Raw genomic sequence first — 24,062 nt, forward strand, 5'->3', positions numbered from 1 at the left:
AGCTGGAAGTTGGAATCATTTAAAATTTTTGCTATGAATAATGTTGGTTCTAACACTGCTCCTCCTTTGATTTCCAAGTTTAAGAACTCCTCTGCTTTTAAAAGGAAAAACCAGATCCTTTGAGAATTATGGATTTTGAATCCTTACTCTCTTGTAGTTGCCCAAGTTTGCCCACCATAGCACATTTTATCAGCATTGTAATTAGAACCACCACTTTCAGGCAAAAATGATCTAAGAGAATGGGCCATATATGATTGCAAAGTTAAGTTGGTCTGGAAAGATTGGCTAAAAGGGGAGCAATTTTAGCAAACAAGATACAAAATAGTAATTGCATATGAATGTCTATACAATGTATTTTAGGAGAAAGGTACATTCTATATGTCAATGAGTTTTTTTATCCTCAGTAAGTTCTAGAGGGGAACTAGAGACATTTGCGTTGGATCCTCATTAGATAACAAATTAAAATTTTTAGGTCCCATCTAAAAAGTAAGATAAATACATCACTGCAAGGTCAATATCTGAAATCTATACTCTACAAGCTTGACATTTTTAAGATCACAAATATATTTAACCAGTTAAAATCAGCAATGTTCTGATCATGAATTTGTCATATTCTGTGGTTACTCATGTATATCAGGTATCCAAACTTGGCAACCAAACTGTAGTCTTGCTTCATGAGATTCTTTTTTTTTTTTAATTTTTTTAAATTTAAATTTTATTTTATGAGATTCTTTATAAATAACATATGTCAATATTAAAGTGGCTTTCTGGATTTCTTGGTGAAAAAAGGGCTGGACGTTCTGCTTTCAGTATGTAACATCACTTAATCTCCTTGTCTTTAAGACATTGCCATCTCCTTGGTTTGACCTAATATAATAGAATCATGGATATTTCTGAACTTCTGTCCCCCTAATCCCTGATATTTGGCGCCAAAATATTCCCTTCCAACACCAGTCATGTTTTGAGTAACTTCGCTTAGACAGGTCTGAGGACTTCAGTGATCAGGGTAACAGACATTTGTTGAAATCAAGTACTAATTGTACCCAGGTATAACTTGTTTTATTCTTTTTAATAAAATTTAGGATTTAACCCACCCAGTTCTATGGTTCTCCAACATTCTTGAAAAATCCTCTGGGTTGCTCAGCTTGTTGTCACAGTTATGGAGCTGGTCCTCTTAGACCTCACTCCTGAGCAGGCAGGGTTTCCTGCCAGCTGCTGTCTCACTGAGGTGTCTGCTCCCTGCTGGCATCTGTGCAGCACGTGCTGGCTAACATTGTAAGACAAGGCTTCTGAACCTGGCCCCATGTTTTTCCAGGAGACTTATTTAATATGAGCTTGACTTAATATCATCATTTCCATAAAAGGCCAACCACTTTCACTTTCTACTTGGCTAATATGTGAGTCCATTTGCCAGAGAATAGACTTACATCCTGTCTACAGGTGCTGTTTTATTTTTCCCAATGCTGAGCCATAGTGACACAAATCATCTTTCTGTAGGGAAGACGGCCAGTCTTTCTAGAAAGTCAGATTTCATGATAATGGAAGTATCACTGGGCGGGACAAGATTTCATCTAATGCCTTGTCGGTCTGCCATTGTTTCCTCTGTTTGGCACTGTCACTAACTTTCCAGGCAATTTGGTTCTCAGTATCTCCACCCCTGACTAATACGGGCATACATGGCATTGGACTTGGGGTGACTTGAGCGACAGATGCCAAGTTATAAGCACAATATCCCTTCTATAACTAGACCCAGTAATTGGAAAGTCTTTTGGGCATTTTTTCCTCCCATAGGATGGAATTTTTCTTGTGAGAAACCAAATAGGTGAACCTCTCTAACTGGACTTGCTTAGACATATCAGAATGCTAGCTAGCTTTGGTTCAAACTGGGATACCCCACCACAGCTGTTTCTAACAGACTGTATGCTTCTTTTCCTTTGATCATACTTGGCCTAGATTGTGATCATCTTAAGAACTTGCCAAGATTAGGATGTAGCCTGATTGTCTCAAAATACAAACTTAGAACTGGATGGCAGGGTCAATTCCCAGGGGCATCACTAGTTTGAAGGAAGAGTTCCAGAACCTCTAGTTTCCCTGGACAGTGTCCCTTGATGGAGGCCAGAGTGTTTATAGGACTCCTTGATATTGTACTTAAAATGCTATAGGTTTTGTAGGTATTATAGAAAATTCTCAGTAGATACCAAATACAAAACTTCACATAATAATATATACCAAATGGAATTTTGAATATTTTTATTTGAAGACCACAGTGTCAAACATATAAAAACTCAAATATTTGTTGAATGAGTGAACAAAATGTCAAAATGCTGTGATTAGTGAGTTGCTACTCAGAAATTAAAATACATTTAAATGTTATCTTATTTTTTGGTAATGTGCTCAGGCTTACTACATTTAGGAAATACCTCAAAGACTTCTAAGTATAATTTGATCAATAAAATAGGGGGTACAGATCTATCTTAATTAAGGCTAATTCATTTCAAGACATATTTGTATACCTCAGGAAACCTCACTGGAACACAGATATCTTTTGAATTATTTTCAGCCTTAACTGAAATCCCAAAAAGTAGGTGTTAAACTGAAAACCAAGCACTTCTGATGTTACTATGCTCTCACTGTGAAGCTAGGAAGACAGGGGGCTTATGGCCGATTGAGGAAACATTAACATGGCGTCTGCCCTCCATGGTGTCTCAGCCCAGTTTAGGGCAAATGATAAGTGCAAATGAAACATTCTGGAAACAAAATAAAGCAATATTCAAAGCATATGGTATTCATAAACTACTTTTGGTAGCCAAACATAAAGGTCAATGGAAAGATGATAGAGAGAGAAGCAGTTCTTCAGCTAGGCCTGGGCTTCTGGGTAAGCAGGTCAGTATTTCTAATCTCACTTGCGTTCATCATGTGGCTTCCTTCTTAGTGCATGTCTAGCTTTGCTGCGGAGTAGACAGCCTGGCGAACATGAAAAATGCCCTTTCTCCTGCACAATGGTGTTATTTCCTTCCTTTCAGGAATGGCTCATAACTGTTCTGAGGTGTGAGTTCTGAATGATTGTTCTTTTCATCTCCCTGGAAGTGGGCCAGACTATAGATAAAGTGTTTGATGTGTCAGCAGTAGGCTTGTAACAGCTTTGACTACTTACAGGATGATGAAAGGTTGAACTTTGATAAAAATGGCAAATAAAGAAAAGGGCTCATTTTCTTTCTTTGGCCCTTTTTTTCAGGTGATTGAGAAATGCCCTGCCTGGGTGGTCTACAGCGTCTCTGGAAATTGAAAATACTAGGAATGTGTTCTCTTGTGGATGTATTTGTTTATTTGTCGATTGTCTCAGAGAGGGAATGCTCATGCTTGCATGCATGGCAGGACTAGAATCTCTGGGGCCCTTATCAGCAAGCCCCTACTCTCTGCTTAGTGTGTCTTGGAAAGGGGATCACATTGCTCAGGCAGATCTCTTAGGCTTCATTTGTCCCTCAGCACCTGTTGGCAGAAGCCAAACAAACTGAGACTGGCAAATCTTTGAATTTCCAGGACTTTCCTCAGGCCTCACTTCCCAGGGCCATTGTTCAGAGACCTCATCTGAGCTTCCCAGCAGGTGGGTTTATCTTCCTGCTTCTAAAATAGACAAAGGAAGGCATAAAGTATTGGTAGAAATCCAGAACCAGTTGGAATTTCCCTCAAATGGGATCCTACTGTTATCAGTGATTAGTCAGTTTGCCTGAGTGGTAGCTGGCCTTGGGGAAGAGGAAGAATTTCTAAATTTCCTTTTTCAAAACAGCAACAAACCAACCAAACTGCCATTCAGCTAAGTAACAAGGAAGAACTAAGAACCAGACAAATGAGACATCTTACCTTTAAATACAAGCCTTAATCAAACATAATATAGAAACTCCCTTTTCAAAATGGAGTTAGTGAAGCAACAGTGAAGACATTTATCCCATTTGTTTACTTATGAACCTAATATTTATTTCAGGAAATAGAATCTTTGGCTTTCTGTCCCTTGCGCACTTGAAGATACACTGTCTCTGCAGCCTGAGTGGGCTGCTCCCTGGCAAGAGCTGGCATCAGGCTGTGCCCTCAGTCGCCGAGACTCGCTGCTGTGCCTTGTGAAGCCTTGTGCTAAGCTGAACGGGCATATGTTTCATCTTCTGCTCATATCTTTTAATATGATGAACACCATCAAACTTTTGGGGTGTCATCTCTGACAGAGGATATTGAGTCCCTGCAAGGTTCACTGACGTGGGGCAGAGGGTGAGTGCACAAGTCAGTGGCTTGGTGGAACTTCAGCTACAGGGATTAGCACTTGCCCACAGGACAGGACTTTTGGCTGAAAGGTGTCACTTCTGTGACACCTGCAAGTTTGCCCCTGAAACCATCACACTCATGAATTGCCTGTGTCAGGTCTCAGGAAAATTCCCACAATCCTCTGGGTTCTTGGGCTGGGTAAACAAATGAACATCAGAAAGATTAGTAGGAGAAAAGACCAAATTTAACTGTATGCACATAGAGAATTTGCTTGGCTGTAAATTATAAAGTAAATGGGACAAACTGAGGATTTATGTCCTGTGTTAAGAGATGGGATGGGGCCTGGGCTATCGAGTGGAGAGGAGAGGGTCTCACTGGATGAGGAAGGGGTGACTTTAAATGATGGAACCTTTCCTCTAGGTGTTTACCCCACCTTAAGGTTGGCTTCTGTAAAAGGTAATTTCTGTAGCTGCTACCCCAGCCTAGGTAATCTTCATTCTTTAAGCTTATGGTAAGAATTTCTCCTGAGGTCCACAGGGCCTCCACTGACCTTAGTTCCACATACCAAGGTGATACTCATTGGAAAAAGCCAATTCTAGGCACCTTGGGCAAGGTCTGTCTGAACATTTTTTAAATTGATCCTAAACCTGTGACAATAAGGAGAGAGTAATATGATGAGACACTTGATTGTCTAGTTTGAATGTCACCTTCTGAAAGATATGATGAAATAACTACACATATGCATAGGAAGAACAAACACGAGTGGGCATGAACTTGTTCATTTCAGCAACCATATGACCAGAATATAAGCTGAGGTTGTTGGCTATCTTTTCCTTCCTAGAAAACATGGGGAAAGTTGCTTTCTTGGAGAGAGAAAGACTGATACAACAGGGTTATTTTAGTGTGCTCGGTGTGTTGTATTTAGTGTATTGACATTAGGTCTGAGATATTGTATTTGAGACTGCACAGGGAAATGTTATTTTTGATAGTAACTGTGGTAGTCAGAATAATGTATGATCTGAACCCCAAGATGTCCATTTCCTAATTCTCCAAGCCTGTGACTGTTATCTTATACAGCAAAAGACATTTTACAGATGTGATCAAGTTAAGGATTTGGAGATGGAGCCATTATCCTGCATTATCTGGATGGGACCTTTAACAAGAATCCATACAAAAGGAGGGCAAGAGCCAGAGAAGGGACAGTGATGAGAAGCAGAAAACCCGGGTCAGGGAGAGACTTGTAGTGGCTGCACCGCTGGCTTTGGTGGTGGAGGACGGGGCCCATGAGCCAAGGAAGGCAGGCAGCCTCTAGCAGCTGGAAAAGGCAAGGAAACAGATCCTTCCCTTGAGTCTCCAGAAGGAATGCAGCAGCTCTGTGCATAATTTGATTTTAGCCCAGAGAAATTGATCTCAGAACTCTGACCTCCAGAACTGTAGGGCAATAAATGTGTGTTGTTACAAGCCAATAGGAAGTGAAAGCAATAATACAAACAACAAGACCATTGGACTTAGAAACATTAATTGATGGGAAAAATAAAAGTAACTTGTTTCATCTTGATTCTCAAGACAGAACATCAGTCCATGGTTCTCCGAATAGATAGTGAAGCACAAAAGGGCTTTAGTTTTTGTCAGTCCTTTTGTCAGATCCTGTCTCAGGGATCATTGTTTACTCCAGAATTTAATGGACAGAGTAGGTATCTTGGTCGAGTTTTGCTGACATGTCCTTGATGATTTGTGTGTAAAATCAAAGTTGAGTTTTATCATTTCAAAACAAAAGTCCATGTAGAGCTATAATGTTTAGATTTCCCAGGATGCTCACAGATGATAATAAAGGCTGCCCTGGTCTTAGCACAGACAACCTGGTGAAGTACATTTCAAGCCCATCATCTCATCACAGCTCTGTCCCTACTCCTTCCCCACTGCCTCCCTCACAAGCCTGAATCAAAGTGACTTCCAGCCAGCAGACAGGTGACATGGGGCCATGTTCTATCAACGAGAGCTCCTCTGCCTAAAACCTTTACTCTATCGTTCAGAGCAGGTGTCCTGAGCACGAGTTATATGCGATGATGTGTGCTTGTGCCAGAGGAGCAAACAATCTAAATAAGCCTTACTCCCTTCTTGCTGGAAGCTCACGTTAGTGAGACATTTTGTAAAACACAGTCCCTGGACAGCAGTTTCTAACTCATTGGGGAAATTTACTTTGAATACAGGTTCTTGGACTGTGGCTTGAGAAAACGTTGGTCTAGTGCAGACAGGACTCTCAATTCAGAGTGATTTTTGTCCCCCAGGCTATTTGGCAGTGTCTGAAGACATTTTTGTTTGTTGCAACCAGGGGACAAAGTGTGATACTGGCATCTAGTGGATAGAGGCCAGGGATGCTGCTAAATATCCTATATTGTGATGTACGGCCCACTAAATCAAAAATTTTTCTGACCCAAAATGTCAAATGTGCCAAGATCTGTAAAAACCCTGGCATAGTGGGTAAATCTCACAAACACACATGCACAAATTATACCACAGGGGTATGTACATGTGTACAGTGTGTGCATCTCTTTTTCTCCTCCCACCACAATTGGGGCATCCTGTCTCCCCTACTTCTGCTTCCTTATCCCTACAGCTCACTTGTAGCCCTGCCCCTACTTTGATTTCCTCTTCAGCACTAGCCAAGAACAGGGGACGCCAAGTACTAAAACGTTTACCCCTGGAGATTACTGTCATACTCTGAAACTTTACCAAAAATAAAGTTTCAGGCCAAAAAGAAGCATGGCTAAGAACATGATTTTCTTTTTGACCCAATTTGTAATTGAGTAGGCGCTCGACTCACACATCAGCTTTGCACCAGTGGTTGTTGTCACATAAGAATTATGGGCCACACAGAAATCCTTTGCACTCTAGATGTTTTTCTCCCCTATATTAACCCCTCTAGTCTCTCTCTCCTTCTTCCCACTTTCATTTAGCATCAATGGTGAGCTCCATTCTTTTCAAGGAAGTGATTATTGGGGAAATAATTGTTCTAGAGTGTGGGCAAATGTAACTGATTGGTTGTCATGGGTGAGCCCTGCACTACTCTGCTCCTGCCTCCTGTGAGGGGGCCAGGCTCTGGGTCCTGGTCAACGGCTGGGTGCCCTGTCACATGCTCCAGGATGGCTTCCAGGCCCCTATTCACAGCAGTCCTCGGGGTGGGAGAATCATCGGGTATGCACATGGCTGTGGTTTTATCATCTTGCACTCATCACTGTATTCAGGAAGATAGATTTTTATTTTGCAACAAAACTGCTACTCTGGGTAAACCTTGACACACAGCCATTGTGTGCTTGACTGAATCAGCCAAAATGAAAATAAGGGGACAGCAAATAAACCTGGGACAAATTCCATGTCTTTTATTTTTTAAACCAGCTACATTTGGAGAAATGCTTACATATGCAATTAAAAGAACGACAGTTTTAAAGTATAAACTTATCTTTCCAAGGCAACGTATATTATGAAAACCCTAACGTACAAGCAGTATGGAAGTTGCTAACATTTCTTTCTTTGTTAAACATGTGAGAATATTGTAATTCATTCCTTATGTATTTTAACCTTTAAGAAATTTTCCTTTACCAGAGTTTTATACTTTCCAGTATATTCCACTGTAAAGTAGAGGTCCTTCACCTCCTTTGTTAAGTTTACACTCAAGCACTTCATTGTTTTTGACATGATTATAAATAGGATTGTATTCCTTATTTTCCTTTATTCTCATATATTATTTGCATGTGGAAATGCCACTGATTTTGTATCCTGCTACTAAATAACCAGAAAGCATACATAGGCAGAATTATAGTAGGAATAAATCTTGTACTAGTGAAAGAATGTAATGATTACCAGAGGGAATGGGGTGGGAGGGAGAGAGGAGGGATTGGTAGAGGGTGCACATGTAGAAAAGCAAAAATGTAACCCCCAAAGTTAAAATAAATATTAAAATATCAAAAATTTAGCAAAATACACAGATTACTAGCAATCCTCCCAGCTTTACAAGTTGAGGTTAAATATCAGTGCCAACAAACCTTTAGTACTTAAAATGTGCACAATCCAAGGAAATACAAAGGTAAGTGAGTTAGACAGCCCTGAACTGTACCACTGCATTGGCATCCTGTATTTAAAGTTGTTTGGAAAGTTCATCTAGTTTTCAGAGCTCATTACATCTGATGGCTTGTGTTTCAATTTAGCAAATTTTCATCGAGATGTTTCCTTAAGCTCAAAGGACATGTCCCTGCACCCATAAAAGTCTACCTTAGAGGAAACAAAGCCATTGTCATATTTCAGGATTAAGCTCTTATGCATGTGTCAAAAATACAGGAGTAGAGCTAAGAGAAGAGAGATGGAAAAGTAGAGGCGGTTCCTGGGAAATGAAGGGGTCTATGAGGCTTTGTACATGAGAAGCATGGCTAAGGACATGATTTTTTTTTGGTGATATTTTTGATCCAATTTATAATTGAGTCAAAATGAAGCAGGATTTTAATAGGCACTAGTGAGATGGGGAGAAAACTGAAATCCTCTGTCTGTGTTGGAGTTCAGGCTTTCACAGTTCATTGCAGGTGTTTGGTGGCTAGACTTCCTTATGGTAACTCAGGGTATCAGGATCTTTTCGTTTTGGGCCAAGTTTTTGATGTCCCCAACATTCAGCTGGCTCTTCATCCTGTAGGGAAAGAAAGACTGGAGCAGGGCATTGTATGTGAGAGGCTTTTACAGGTCAGACCTAGAGATGTGCACATTTTATTTCCACCCCTCCATTTGGACATATCTAACTGCAAGGGAGTCTGGGAGGTGTAGGGTTACTGTCTTAGGAGAACAGATTTTAGTGAGCACATAGTCATTTCTACAGTGACTTTTAGCCTCAGTGGGTTGAACTTTGTTCTGAATGCAGTGGCAAGTTGTTCTTCACCTTAGCAGGATGGAGGCAAGCTCACGGTAATGTCAGCGCCATAAAGGGAATAATTTTGTATGTTATATTCACTGCTGTAGTTGTGGCATATGGTAGGCCTTAAACAAATATTTGATCAAATAATGTCGTGATGGATGGATACTGGAAAAAGTCCTGGACGTACTGAACCTTCTGAGATGGATTAGTGAAAGAGAGCTGAGGGAGGAAAACCAATTAGAAAGTGATTGTAATATCTGATAGAGCCTGAGTTAGTGTGGTAACAGTAGGAATTAGTGCATTTTTAGAAACAGAAATATTTGCTTCTGCTATTTTAACTTGCTTGGTTTACAACATGGCGGTAGCTTATAGTTTCACCAGCGTCCCTGCTGAGTTGAAATCATAGAAGCAGGTTGTGAGCTGAAAGGGCCCGGGACTTTCTTTGGAGGCATTAATTGGAATGCAGCCTCAGGACTTGGGCTATGCCACAATATTGCAACCCAAACAAAATAAAACTTGACTAAACCAGCAAACCCAGATTGGAGTTCAAGTTACTTTAAGGGACTCTTGGGAAATGCACACTGCAGTTGTATTATGTATGCAAAATTCGCTCTTTGACCTTATTGTAAGGAAAATTACTGAAGCACACATAATCTTTTGCCAGCTTTCCAAAGTGTTGGACACGTTAACTCCTATGCAATTATGCAATATTTTTTTAAAATTTTAATTTTAAAATATGCTTGAAAAATAGATGCTGATCCAACAAGAACAGAGACTATCGATGAAAAGAATGTGTTCTCTGTGCATCTAGAAGCCAACACACAGGCAACCTCGTGTGGCCCGAGGCGTCAAGGTTTTAGAAGTTGCTTGCAGATGAATTTCTTTAAAATTAAAAGCCTTATGTTCTCCCTCCAGATTTGATTTCTGGTTTATGTATAAGCTGAGGTGGATCCAGAGTCTGACCTAAAGCTCAGGTACTCTACCCCTCAAATCTGATGAAAGGCTCCAAACTTCAGGATCATGCAGAGTTGAGTGAGCACTCTCAAGGAGAACAGTCAGGGATTCTTAGGAGATTTTAAATGAGGCTTGCTGATCTGGAAATAATGTGAAAACAACAGAAGAGCTCTTTGTGGTATTTCTACATGTTCTCTTTTTAGGGAAAGATTCAACATGAAAGCAGCTAAAAAAGAATAAATATTTAAAAAGACATAATGCCCCTACCCTTTTCATCCAGCCCTAACAAAAAATGAATAATAAAAATGGCCAGAACAGAGACAACATTCAACAGCAGCGAGAAGGGTGGGAATGAACTTGATCCTGACTGTGGATGTCTGCTTTTAGTGCAGAAAGTGTAAGGAAGGTATGAGGAAATGCCTTGAGGGCATCTCTCCCTTGGGAGGCCCACTGCTCTTGGAGGTGTGAGTTCCTCAGCTCTGTGGCCTCTTGAGGCAGAAATTACTGGCTTGATACAGCATGTACCTGCCTTCTATTACTTTGGTTTCTAGTTCAAATTCCAGAAAACTCCCAATCTATTGAAATTCCTTTTGCCTAGTGACCTATTTAACAATTTTACTAATTTTTTAAAAATTATTCATAAATTTTACAGCAATTCCTATGACACAGAATAGTTTTTCCATCACCTTTGCAAAGCTGTTGTCTGTAAGTTGACTGGAAAGCACTTTTTTTTTCTGTCCCATCCTTCTGAAGATTCAGTTACAACTTGTTAAGGTTAGAAAAACAGCACCTCTGCTGGGGGGTTGGGCAGCAGGAGTCAGCATACTGAATCTTGGCATTCTAAAGAGTGGAGAGACACCCATGGGTGGGTGGAGAATGGGGAGAGGAGGCACTGCAGAGGTAAAGAAATGAAGAATGGGTGTTAGTGGTAATGAGTGCTGAAGAACAGAAAGATCAAGAATGGAGGGACTAGGAAGATTTCTATAAACCCTAATATCAATTGGTATAAACTCTCTAATTTTTTTTAAAGATTTATTTATTTATGCAAGTGCTGGGTACAGTCAGAAGTGCGGGAGGGTGAGAGAATTCACCAGAGCCAGAGCGGGGAACAGAACAGGCAGAGTGACGAAATACACTGCTGAGGGGAGCAGTGGGCCCGGCAGGAGAGGTCTGTCACGCCATGTGGGACCCTCATCAGTAGCCGGGGATCCAACTGGTGCTGCATAGACTGTGGGCAGCTTTGCAGTCCAGCGCTCAACCGCTGAGCCACCAGGGGAGGCCCTAAACTCTATAATTAATGAAAACACATTTGGTCAGTTTTGTGAATTCAGTGAAATGACTTGTAGTGTATCCATTTTAGCAAATTAATTGCTTCATCTAATCCAATCCTCATTGAACCATCCTAGAAACACTTTTAAGCTGAGGCAGGAAGGGAAACCTTCCTGAAGGAAGTGACATCTTCCTGGAGAAAGATGTCTGCAGAAGGATGGGGTCTAAAGGAGGAGGCACAGTCTTAGTTAATACTCAGAGGGTTCCTTTGCTTGAAGGAGGTTGGAATGGGAAGCCAACTTATCCTGGTTTGCTTGAGATTTTCCTGATTTTAGTTCTGAATGTCTCATGCCCAAGCAAAATAAGACAGTTGATTGGTCTTGTGTAGGAAAACAAGAAAATGGTGGAGGGCGGGGAGAGTAATATTGTGACCTTTTTTAGGAGCAGTCTTTTTGCAGGTACTGGTCTACAGGGAAGATAAAAGCATTCTTGGGAGAAATTACTTGGACCTGAGCAGACAGCCCAAGGACCTAATATCAGAGAAGGTCGTAGGTTTGTTCCAGATATATTGATTACACGATATATATGCACTTACTTTTCTAAATGTGCCTTTTTCTCTCTTTTCTTCAGGGAGGCAGGACACAGTGCGTGAGAGAAGTCTGTCCCATTCTTTCCTGTCCCCAGCACCTTAGCCACATCCCCCCAGGACAGTGCTGCCCCAAATGTTTGGGTGAGTGACTGTTTTCAGGTCAAAGAACATTGTCATTTATTCCCAGAGATTCTGCTCAGAGTGTTTGTTCTCATTGTTATCTTGGGGTTCCTAGGTAGTCCTATTTCATGGCTTGTTAGAGATAACTATGCCTGGTGATGGCAGTGCAAGGTGTGTACAGTGTTTGGTATCTTCATGAGGCCTCCACAGAGGTTTCTTCTCTTTTGTCTCTCCCTGTATCTGTAAACCTGGTACATCAGACATTCTCCCTCTCCATCCCCTCTTAGGGAGGACTCTATTAAAGAAAATATCTTTAATTAGGCTTATGATGATTACTAGGGATGTACTTTAGAGGCCTCTGAAGTAATACATGGAATAATCTAGACCAGTATTACTTTTATTTTACTTTTTTATTTTTTAAAAAGATTTATTTATTTATTTTAAAGAAGAACCGGGGTACAGGCCAGATGCATGGGAGGGTGAGAGGATTCACCAGAGACAGAGAGGGGAACAGAACAGGCAGACTGACGAAATACACTGCTGAAGGGAGCAGTGGGCAAGTCAGGAGAGGTCTGTCTCGCCATGTGGGACCCTCGCTTGTCGGCTGCGATCAAACCAGTGCTGCAGAGGCTGCAGACAGCTTCACAGCACGGCGCTCAACCACCTGCACCAGCAGGGGAGGCCCGACCAGTGTTGCTTTTAGAGGCAAAACTCTGCAGGAGGATAGCATTTCCCAAATAAGAAAATTTGGAAGGATTTAATGCATAATAGCCAACACAAAGGAGTAGTAGCTATTTCCTTTTATTTTTTGAAAGGGGAGTTCAATAATTTTAATGAACATGTTGCCATAATTAAGGTCTTATAATAGTTCAAAAGTTTTTTAAAAGTTGTATTGAAGTAATATTGGTTTATAACATAAGTGGGTTTCAGGAATATCATATCATCCTGCATCTGCATGTACTACATTGTGATCACCACCAAGAGTCCAGTTTCTATCCTTCACCCTTAGCTATTCCATGTTGGCATTTGATATGTAGTTGGCATCATGCAAAGCATTTTATATGTTTTTTCTCATTTAATCTTCTCTGAGCTGTGACTCATATGTATTAAATATATCCTGCAACACTGCCGTGTGATATAGGTGCTGTTATTCGTTTTATTACTAAAAGGGAAGTAGATCCCTAGAAGGTGGCCCAGATGGTGAGTTTTGGAGTCGATACCTGAACACCTGGTGTGATTCCTAAGTCCATGCTCTGACCTGCTGCACCTCAGTTCCCCTGGTGACCTGGAGGCAGCGAGCATGTTGCCAACTGAAAGGAGACCACCCAGAAGGGGAGTCTCTAGAGCATGAGTTTTTTTGGCTTCTGTCTATAATCCATATCTCTGCTCCCTAATCATTCCTAGGCCCTTGAGCTAGCTGAGGTCAGACTAGATTCAAATAAAATTAGCTTGGCACACCATACAGATCCTCCCTGCCCCCAAACTCCAGGAATCCTTGAGGGAGCCAATATTTTCTCTAGTCACGAGTGGCTTTATGTTTCTGCTTCTGCAGTCTCTTTCTATCTCTCGGCTCCCTTCACCCTGTTCCCCTCCCACCACCTCCTCCTCTTTATTTTTTTTTAACATATTTTGTAATTTCCCAGCCATCACCTCTTCCAGTCTTTTTTGTATCAATATAGTGTTACTGAAACAAGGCTTGTCAAACAGATTTTACTGATGGATTTGGATAATGAGGGTGATAACAGAGAACATGGTAAATAACTTAAAAAAAAAGAGTTTTAAGCTCATTTCTTCTTAAATGGTCTTAGCTGGACCTCCCCTGGTGGTGCAGCGGTTGAGCACTGGGCTGCGAAGCTGCTCGCAGCCTCTGCAGCACCGGTTCGATCCCCAGCTGCTGGCGAGGGTCTCACATGGCGCGACAGACCTCTCCTGCCATGCCCACTGCTTCCCTCAGCAGTGTATTTTGTCACTTTGCCTGTTCTGTTCCCTGCTGTGGCTCTGATGAATTCTCTCACCCTCCCACGCTTCTGACTGTACCCAGTGCTTGTATAAATAAATAAATAAATCTTAAAAAAAAAAAAACCCAAGGTCTTAGCTATTATGCCTTTTGGAAAATTTCACTGATTGTCTCTTTTATTTGGGCTCCTGGCTCCCAGTATGCTTCCCCTTACTGGACTCTTCTTTCTTTCATAATTTATTTCTCCCAATTCCAAATCATGCCATTATTTATTTTCCTCATTCCCAGTTTGTCACAGGCATGCCTTTCCACCAAATTGGCAAGTAAAGACATCCTGTTAAACTAAGGCAGTTTTCTCCTTTTTGAGGAATTCTTCTGCTACCTTTTACATAGTTTGTCTTCTTATGCATGTCCACGAACACACACACACACACACACACACACATGCATATACTTCTAAAGTAAATATAAACTCATTATAAGAACAAAGAAGCACTGTTTAATGACATTTCCTCTGGTCCATGTGCTTGTGTCCCTGGAATAAAGTTCTCCCGTTCACTGTGGTAGAAATGATCATACTCTGGGTGATGGTGGAAGCAGTTTGCAATGTAAGTGGGAGAGATATCACGGAGGAGGTGGCATTTGGGCCTGGCATCAAGGATTAATTAGATGTACTGTAGATATGCTGAGTTAGCTTAGAGGTTTCGCACACAAACAATGAATACTGTACTAAATGCAGGTTTCTCTGTTCATTTGTGATCCTAAGACAGGAGATGAAGGAATAGCAAATTGTAGAAAATTGAAAATCATAATTCTTCCAAGTGAGTGCTTTTTTGGTTGGGTCAAACCCCAGCAGAATAGTGAAAATGGCTTCAATCAGGCTGCATGTGAAATCTGTAAACTGGTCTTATGAATGTTTCATCTTGTTTGGATCATGATCACTAGGATAAAGATAAGATTTTATATTCTTTGGGGGTAAAAAAGAAACATACCCCCACACAAGGCAGATAGAAAAAAAACAAACAAACAAACTAGAATGCTTTCTAGACTCTGCAATCATAGGCTTTGGCCAGTTGGTCACTGATTTGCTGTTCATTTTTGCCTTGGCCAGGATTGTTCACGTGGCATTCCTCTGTCTTCTGGATTAGAACATTCTTTTCTCATTTTCAGTGAAGAAACTCATCAGAGCTCAGTGTACACTGACCACCTACTGCACCTGTCATAGTGCCCCAGCCCGGCACTGGTAATGATGGTCCTGGTCATCGGCCACCTACTGGTGGTGTTTAATGAATGCCAGGGTCTGTGCCAAGAGCTTTATATCAATATATTTAAGTAAAGTTTGCATTTTATTGAGGGATCATTTAAGCCTTTAGTCACATTTGTTCAGGAATTCGTTGATCCACGATCCATTCATCCACCCCATGCAACAATATTATCACAATCATTGCAGTATGAGCAACAGGTTATGGGAACACAGGAAGGGGCTGCTCACTCCACAATATGAAAGTGCCACAGAAGAGACAATATGGAGTTCAGCCTCGAAGAACATGTATTTTGATTGGTGGGGAAGGACGTTTGACAGCATCTATTTATTCACTTATATCCCGCCTTTACCAAAAAGGATTTAAGTACATTTACAAAACACATGAATCACATGTAGATAAAATATAGGAAAGCAGCAAACTAGGTTATCACAATTTTAAAAAATTGTTCAATTGAAGCAGAGCTATTTTTAATTATTAAAGAATAGGAATATATCTCTGATGGAATGACAAAGAGGAGGGTGTTTGAAGTAGTGATAAATAACTTCACCTCATTTTTGTAGTGAATGATGTTTCTTATACTAAACTGTTTTAAAAGCAAGTATAATTGTAACAGAAGCAATTTTGATGGGGTGGGCCAAATTCATGTACTTTGGTCTGTGTCCAGATTCTGGTGCTTTAAGATAGATAACCCTTTGGGGGTTCCCTAGATGAAAATCTAAAGAAAAGATGAATTTTGAATTTTACAGGTAATTCTTTAATTTAGTCTTTAAATTCTCAGAAACTTTAAGAATACACACACACCCACGCGTGCACACAGACACACACACACACACACACACACACACACACATGAATATTTGTTTTAGTTGAGAGTATTAATACTTGCTAGGTTTAAATATAGTCATTGTGTTAAATTTTGTTTGACCATAAAAGAGATTTTGGAGATATATATATATATATATATATATATATATATATATATAATTTTATGAGGGAAGTGAGGCCTGGATTATAAAGCACTGTTACCAGGGAGTCCATATGTGGCACCCCAATATAACTCATTATCATCTTTTATTTTTTTTAAGATTTATTTATTTATGCATACAAGAGTGGGGTACAGGCCAGAGGTGTGGACGGTGAGAGGATTCACCAGAGACAGAGTGGGGAGCAGAACAGGCAGATTGACTGAAGTACACTGCTGAGGGGAGCAGCGGGCAAGTCAGGAGAGGTCTGCTGCGCCATGTGGAATTTTATTCCCTGGCCAGCCTGGGATCGAACTTGTGCTGCAGAGGCTGCGGAGAGCTTCATAGGTTGTGTCTTAACTGATTGCGCCACCAGGGAGGCCCCCCCATTATCATCTTTTAAAGAACAACAAGTTTGCTGCTGGTGGTGAGATATAAACTAATGATATAATAAATGATTTAATTGTGAGGTTGGCTCTGAGAGGAAAATAACAGATTTCTTGACTCCTAACAGTAATTCCAACAGTTCTAAGAACAGTATTTATCATGTATTTATAGGTATTTTCAGCATGTCATGGGGGTCTATTGAAAAGTAAAGATTATTTTTAATCTTTTACAAGAAGAAAGAGGGTACAAAGGTAAATTAGATGAGTGAAAATGAATATTTGCCTTTTCAACTTACTGTGTAATCAAAGTAACTTTTTTCCTATTGTGCCTACAAGATAAATATAACAGAATTATTTTAATTTATTTTTCTTTCATTTTTTGATTTAAAAAAATTAAGAATATTTTATTTCAGGTTGTTAAATTTATCAATGTTTCTCTTTTTCCCCACCGCCATCCCTTATACCCTTCTGACCTTTTATCCCCCTTTCTTCTTAACCTGAGATGCCTCAATTCATTTATTAGAGTCCACTAGCTTTTATAAGTATTTTTGCTTTGTCGGATCATTTGCTATGTAAAGCCCAATATATCTTTTTCATTATGACTTGCTTTCCTGCACACAATTCCCTTGCATTCTTTCAATTTTGCTATAAATGGCAACATTTGGTTTTGCTGAATAACATTCCTTTGTGTGGCTATATCACAACTACTTAATTCAGTCTTCTATCAGTGGGCGGTTAGGTTATTTCCATGTCCCAGATATTTTAAATAAAGTTGCATTAAACATTGAGGATCCTATGATCTTTTCAGTGGATGACTTCAAGTTCTTTAGGTAGATGCCCATGAGTGGAATTTCTGGGTTAAATGGCATTTCCATTTCTAGTTTTTTTCTTTTTTAAGGCAATAATAGGATTATAATAGGGTTCCATTTTCTCCTCATCCTTTCCTGCACTTATTGTTGGGGATCTTCTTTTTTTTTTTAAGATTTATTTTTATTTATTTATACAAGCACTGGGTACAGTCAGAACTACGGGAGGGTGAGAGAATTCACCAGAGCCAGAGCAGGGAGCAAAGCAGGCAGAGGACCGAAGTACACTGCTGAGGGGAGCAGCGGGCGGCAGGAGAGGTCTGCACGCCATGTGGGACCCTCCTCCGGTGGCGGGAGCAGCCAGGGATCGAACAGACGCTGCAGAGGCTGCGGGCAGCTTCGCAACCCAGCACTCAACCGCTGCGCCACCTGGGAGGCCCTTTTTTTTTTTTTAAATAATAAATTTTATTTTTATATTCCCCATACAATTGCAACCCCCCCATTCTGATCCCAATCCCTCCCCTCCCACCCCCACCCCCCAAAAAGTGTCTCTGGTTCATAGTTTTTTGTTGATTTTGATTTTCACTTTCTTATAGTTATTCATTTTCCTGGTCCCTTATTTAAGTTTTCTAGATTCCTGCTATGAGTGAGACCATCCGGTATTTTTCTTTTTCTTTCTGGCTTATTTCGCTGAGCATGGGGGATCTTCTTAATATGTGCCATTCTCTCGGGTATGAGATGACATCCTATTTTTTTTTTTTGAGATTTATTTATTTATTTATACGAGCACTGGGTACAGTCAGAAGTGCGGGAGGGTGAGAGAATCCACCAGAGCCAGAGCGGAGAGCAGAACAGGCAGAAGGACCGAAGTACACTGCTGAGGGGAGCAGCGGGCGGCAGGAGAGGTCTGTGTGCCATGTGGGACCCTCGCGGTGGCCAGGGATCGAACCGGCGCTGCAGAGGCTGCGGGCAGCTTCGCAGCCCAGCACTCAACCGCTGTGCCACCAGGGGAGGCCCAATGACATCCTATTTTGAACTTTATCTTTCTTACTAAAAGCTGTGATGCTGAACATTTTTCTATATATCTATTAGCTTTGAGAATGTTGCCTTTGGTGAACTGTCTGCTCAGATTTGCTGCCAATTTATTAGTTAGGTTGTTTGTTTCTTTATTGTTAAATCATATAAATTTTCGTATACCTGGTATATGAGTTCCTGTCAGTTGTGTAAGGTGTGGATACTTTCTGCAATTCAGTAGGATGTCTTTTTAATCACTTACATGTTTGTCATTGTGTAAAAGCTTTTCAATTTGAGTTAATCCCAATTGTTTGTTTCTCCTTTCATTTCCTTTGCTGTAGGAGTTCAGTCTCCAAAAACATCTTTATCGTTGATGTCATCAAACTTATGGCTAGTATTTTCTTCTATATATTTTAATGTTGCAGGCCTTACATCTAAATCTTTAATACATTTTGAAATGACTCTTGTTCATGGAGTTAGAGCTCGATCCAATTTCATCCTTTCACATGTTTTCCCAGCACCATTCATTAAAGAGGCTTTCCTTTTCCCATTGTTATTTTTCATGAATTAATTATTGATATATATGTGGATTTATTTCTGTACTTTTGATTCTATTTCATTGGGCTATATGTCTATTTTTATGCTAATACCATATTGTCTTAATTTCTGTTAATTTATAGCATAGTTGAAAGTCAGGTGATAGTATGTCTTCATTTTTCTCCTTTCTTCCACAGGACTGTTTCAGCTTACTACTTTGCATGCTTACTACTGTAGTATCACCTGTCCTTCACACTGACTCTGTGTACCCCAGTGTAGTGCTTGGTTTTAAATGTCCCTAAGGTAGATGTGTGCTTTTGAGTTACAACTGCAGAGAGGCTCCATGTGGCAACCATGACACCTTCTTGTGGGTGGTATTGGCCTGGTATTACTCTAAGTAGTTTATAGTTTTTCCTACCCCTTTTCTGCATGCCATTTTTCTTCATGTATGCAATAATCATGTTTATCTTCCAGGGTTTGTTTGTTTAGTTGTATTTTCGTTGTGAATGTGTGGAGGAGTAGAGTCCAGTGTTTTCATTCTGCCACCATCTTGCTAGATGCTATAATTAAAGTAACATGTTAGGAATTTTATTTTATTTTATTTTATTTTATTTTATTTTATTTTATTTTATTTTATTTTTATGCTTCAGGGAGTAGAAACTCAAAATACTAAATGAAAAGAGGAAATTAGATTTTGCTCCCTATTTTTGGTTGCCTTTACAGTCCTTTTGGACAACGTTCAAGTGTTCCCATCAGAGAAAATCAAACTAATTCTACAGAGATGTGAAGCCTATGAAAGACTGAATGCTTGGCATGTGGAGCTGCCTCTATGTACTCTTTGAATTAGTTTCACCCTTTGTGCCAACAGACTTGTGATTTCTTGAGCTGAAGCTCCATATCATTGATTCTTCTTTTATATCTTGGCTTCTACCTCTTCCCTGTCAAACCCACCTTCTGGATAATTTTACTTGTTCTCAAAGATGCTGCTCAGGCATCACATCTTCCAAGAGGTTATCTCTGACTTCCCGTTTTCCTTGGTTCCATAATTAACATAACAGTCCTGACATGTATTTGCTAATGACAAAGTGGCACATCCTTGACTTCTGTCTTGCTTATACTGTGTGGTTGCTTCCCCTTAGGGCAGAGGAAAGTGTTTGACCTCCCATTTGGAAGCTGCCTCTTTCGCAGTGATGTTTATGACAACGGATCATCCTTTCTTTACGACAACTGCACTTCATGCACCTGCAGGGTAAGGTTGCTCTGAGGGGCTGGTCCATGATGACAGTATTTTGGGATTTAGTACTAACATTATGACCAGACATAATAATGTGTAATTTTTTTTGGTGGAGGCAATATTAATGTTATTTTATGAATCTCAAGAATTTGAGGATCTCAAGAAAGTTCAAGCAGAGAACCGAAATGTAACTCCCTGGGATCTTCCCTAGACCAAGAGATGATTTCCTGGTGGAGAGAAGTAACTCTGAAGGTCTATCCTCAGGAATTTTCTAGACTTAGATAAATAGATACATGTGGCTGTATCTTCTGACACCATTTATCCAAGATTAAATCTCTGACAAACTTGGTAATAGAAATCACTTTTATCACATTCAAGACAAAAGAAAAGGTGTGAATTTGTAGTTTATCACAAAGATAAATCTAGTAGATTTGGAAGAGAGTATTCATATATGGTCATCACTTCTTACTTGAAGCATTACTCACTTTTCTCAAAAAACAAACAAACAAACAAACAAAAAACAAGCAACCAACCAAAGTCTAAATATTGGTAAGAAAAGAATCTCACAGTTCCAGAATTTTAAAGGGATACACACCACACATTTATAAACTATATGTATGCAGTGATTTGTCTTTGAATACAAGAAGAGAATTGTTCACATGAAAGACTTTGGGATTAGTGAGTTAATCTAAACAGCTATGTGACACAGTTTAGAATAATACATTTTGGTGGTGATTGTTGTTGTTTTTAATAGCTAAAGAGCTAGAGAGGTGCTTTTTGTTCAATGTTAGCTTTGAGTCAGTAGCTGGGATTACAGTTCAGAAGTTCCAGATTACTTAAGGCATGCACTTCTTTGCTGTGTTAGGACTGAGATGTCTATTCCTTGGCACTGGATATAGGGTAATTCTTAAAAAGCCCAGAATACTTTCCTGAGACTCCTTCCTCTCTCCCATGGCTGGTATTGTCTTATGTTAATATATAACCACTCCTTGCATTTTCATTGGTCCCCATTCTCAGGACTTCTCTTCCCCTCTGGTAATTTCACAGGTTATAGCTTCCTCTTGGGGATACTGAGCCTTTGATGAAAAATTTAACATTTCAGTTGTCTTGATTGCAATAAAATCAGGCATTCCATCAGTGGGATTAGTTATGCATACAGTGTTTTGGATTTGCTCATGGATTCTTTCAGAGCTATCTAGGCAATAAATCCCAGTGTTTGATGAAAAGTGTAATTAACACTTTTCCTCCAAGAGAATTCCAGGGTAGGAATTTGCAGTCATCTTTGGGAAGTTGGAAGCTTGAATAATCAGGTTGTAATCATTTTGGATAATCAATATTATTTTCTGTCTATCTTTCTAGGATCCCCATTCAGTAACACAACAGGTGCTGTTTAATAGTTCTCTGAACATAATAGTTTCAGAGCTCTGTGTCTACCAATATGGCAATTCCTTTCCATCAGTGTCCCCACTTTCTTATATTTTCACTAGTAAACTCCTCTTTATCATCAACAATCTATCTCAGATGTCACCTTCCAGAGAAGCTTTCCAAACCCACCTTGATAGACTATTATCTCTTCTCTGCTGCCTTTGCACATTTTCTAGTGCTATTTGCTACTATGTTATATTGCAATTTATTTGTTTACATGGTTATTTCTCCTCTTACACTGTGAGTTCCTTGAGGACAGAAGTATATTTACCTATCTATTCTCATTGCTTAAGTCAGTGCCGGCTCACAGCCTCACAAGTGCTGTGTGCACATGTGTGTGTCTCTGTGTGTCTTTAATTATAATTGGGACATCTACCTGGAAAAATACATTATTTGAGAGCATTATTGAAAAAAATGCATTATTTCTTTTTCAAGGTGTAAATCAGGACGTGCTGTTTCACAGTGAATTTTTCCCCAGTTTTTGAGCTGATTTATGATAATTTTTTGTGTGCTAAGCTCTGTGCCAGGTACTTTGCATATTTTATTTATACTTCACAGGAAACTGAGAAATAGGTATTATCATGTCCATCTTGAAAATGGAGAATATGAGAGTCAGAGAGATGAATTTGCTCAAGATAAAACACCTAATAAAATAAATTGGCATTCTACCCTGATCTTGTTCAACTCTAAATCCTATCCACTATATGGTGTGGTTAGAACCTTAAAAATAAAAGATGATAAATGCAACTGGGGAAAGGGAGGGAGAATCATCTCATGGTCATATTAATTATAGACAGATAAGTCTATTTTTTGCACCCTTCATTTAGTATAATAGATGGTACTGGAAGTACCTCTTGAAATCATAGACAAACATAGAAAATACAGAAGTTATATATGTTGATCTACACAGCTGTTTGCATATAATGCTCCCTCAGAACTTGCTAATAGGGTCTGTGTCTTGGAAAATGGTTTGGCCTTATTTCTTTTCCATTGATTTCACATTAATTTAATACTTTTGGGGAATTACTAATCTACCCTGTGTCATGTCTTTCTCTGGCCATGTCTTCTACTTAGTTTCATAAATGCTTCATTCTTCTAGTCATTACAGCTGGAAACCTACTCTAGGTAAAATTGCACTTGGTTGGCTGCAACAAGCTTCTTTCTCAAGCTACTCTGAACTTCTTTCTTCAGTGGGTTGTCTGAATCAATAGGCATGATTTACTTGGTAATTTTATTCATGTGGAATGAATATTCATGTATTTATTCATTTTTATTAATGTGGAATGGCACTTTATAAATCAAGCCATACCCTCTAAGTGACAGACTTAAACTTGTCACCCTCAAAGGTTAAGTAGCCTGGTGAGGGTCCCCATTCACTGCAAACTCCTAGGAGCCAGACCCAGCTTTTAAACTGCTGGCTCAGCTCCTTTGAGAACATAGAGCATGCTAAAAAAATTCATCTTGCGTAAGAATTCTAGTTTTTAATTTTACTGTATGGTGAAAGATCTCCTGTCTTTACATGGAACTCACAGAAGGTGGCTTAAAGTCACGGATGGACCCAAGAGAGACTGATTGCCACCACAGAGACCAGTGTGTCTACAGGCTGTGTTATAAAGCACTTGTTTGTGGGTGGTTAAAAGGAGGTCAGATATCATGTTTGGTAGAGGTAGAACTCATTTTTAATTTCTAGCTTGTCTTTGGGCCCCCAGGACTCTACTATAGTGTGTAAGAAGAAGTGTTCCCACCCTGGCAGCTGTGACAAAGGCGAGGATGCTTGTTGTGAAGACTGCCTCCTACGAGTGCCCCCAGAGGACGTCAAAGTATGCAAGTTTGGCAACAAGATTTTCCGGGTATGTCATGAGCTTGTAGAAACTGCTGTATCATAGAAACTGCTGTATCTTTAATGCTCCAGAAAAGATGCAAATTGGATTATTTCATATCTTATGTGTGCTATGTACATGTGTATATGTATATATAATGTACTTTTTTTCTATCACAATATTATACACAAATATATTTAGGAACAAGTGGACATGGGGTAGAGAAGCAATTGTTTGAAAAATGTTTTTCTTTGGCTTCATTTTTGCTTCATCAAATAGTTTAAACCTGTGAAGCAGTATTACCTTTTCTAATACGATCACCTAGTAATTGACTTTCAGTTGAACATGGCCTCTTCTGGAGGGGCTGTGGGAGTTGGGCGTCCAGGAGCATCTCCTTCTGTTAGAGATGCTCAGTGTCCTTTGCTCAGATGCTGAAAGGTTTATAGTCTGATTTTTTTGGGGAACTTTATACAAAGTTGCTTTTTAAAGAGGATTGAATCATCCCATGTGGAAGATGTTGAGAGTTGGGTATTCCCAGTGGCAGGCACAGCAGTTGAGTGAAGGTGTGAGCGT

At 39.8% G+C, this 24,062-nt stretch overlaps 1 protein-coding gene across 3 annotated transcripts in view; it reads left to right on the forward strand.

Annotated features, from left to right (window-relative positions):
- BMPER (BMP binding endothelial regulator) overlaps positions 1-24,062 on the forward strand; it is a 239,641-nt gene that overhangs the window by 107,871 nt on the left and 107,708 nt on the right. For all 3 annotated transcript variants that reach the window (XM_037510112.2, XM_037510106.2, XM_054692465.1), the window contains exons 7-9: positions 12,005-12,104; positions 20,150-20,259; positions 23,379-23,519. In XM_037510112.2, coding sequence (XP_037366009.1) covers positions 12,005-12,104; positions 20,150-20,259; positions 23,379-23,519 — 351 coding nt within the window. The remainder of the gene's footprint in view (positions 1-12,004; positions 12,105-20,149; positions 20,260-23,378; positions 23,520-24,062) is intronic.

This window comes from Talpa occidentalis, unplaced genomic scaffold (assembly GCF_014898055.3).
Source record: "Talpa occidentalis isolate TD23 unplaced genomic scaffold, MPIMG_talOcc4v2.1, whole genome shotgun sequence".
Classification (NCBI taxonomy): domain Eukaryota; kingdom Metazoa; phylum Chordata; class Mammalia; order Eulipotyphla; family Talpidae; genus Talpa; species Talpa occidentalis.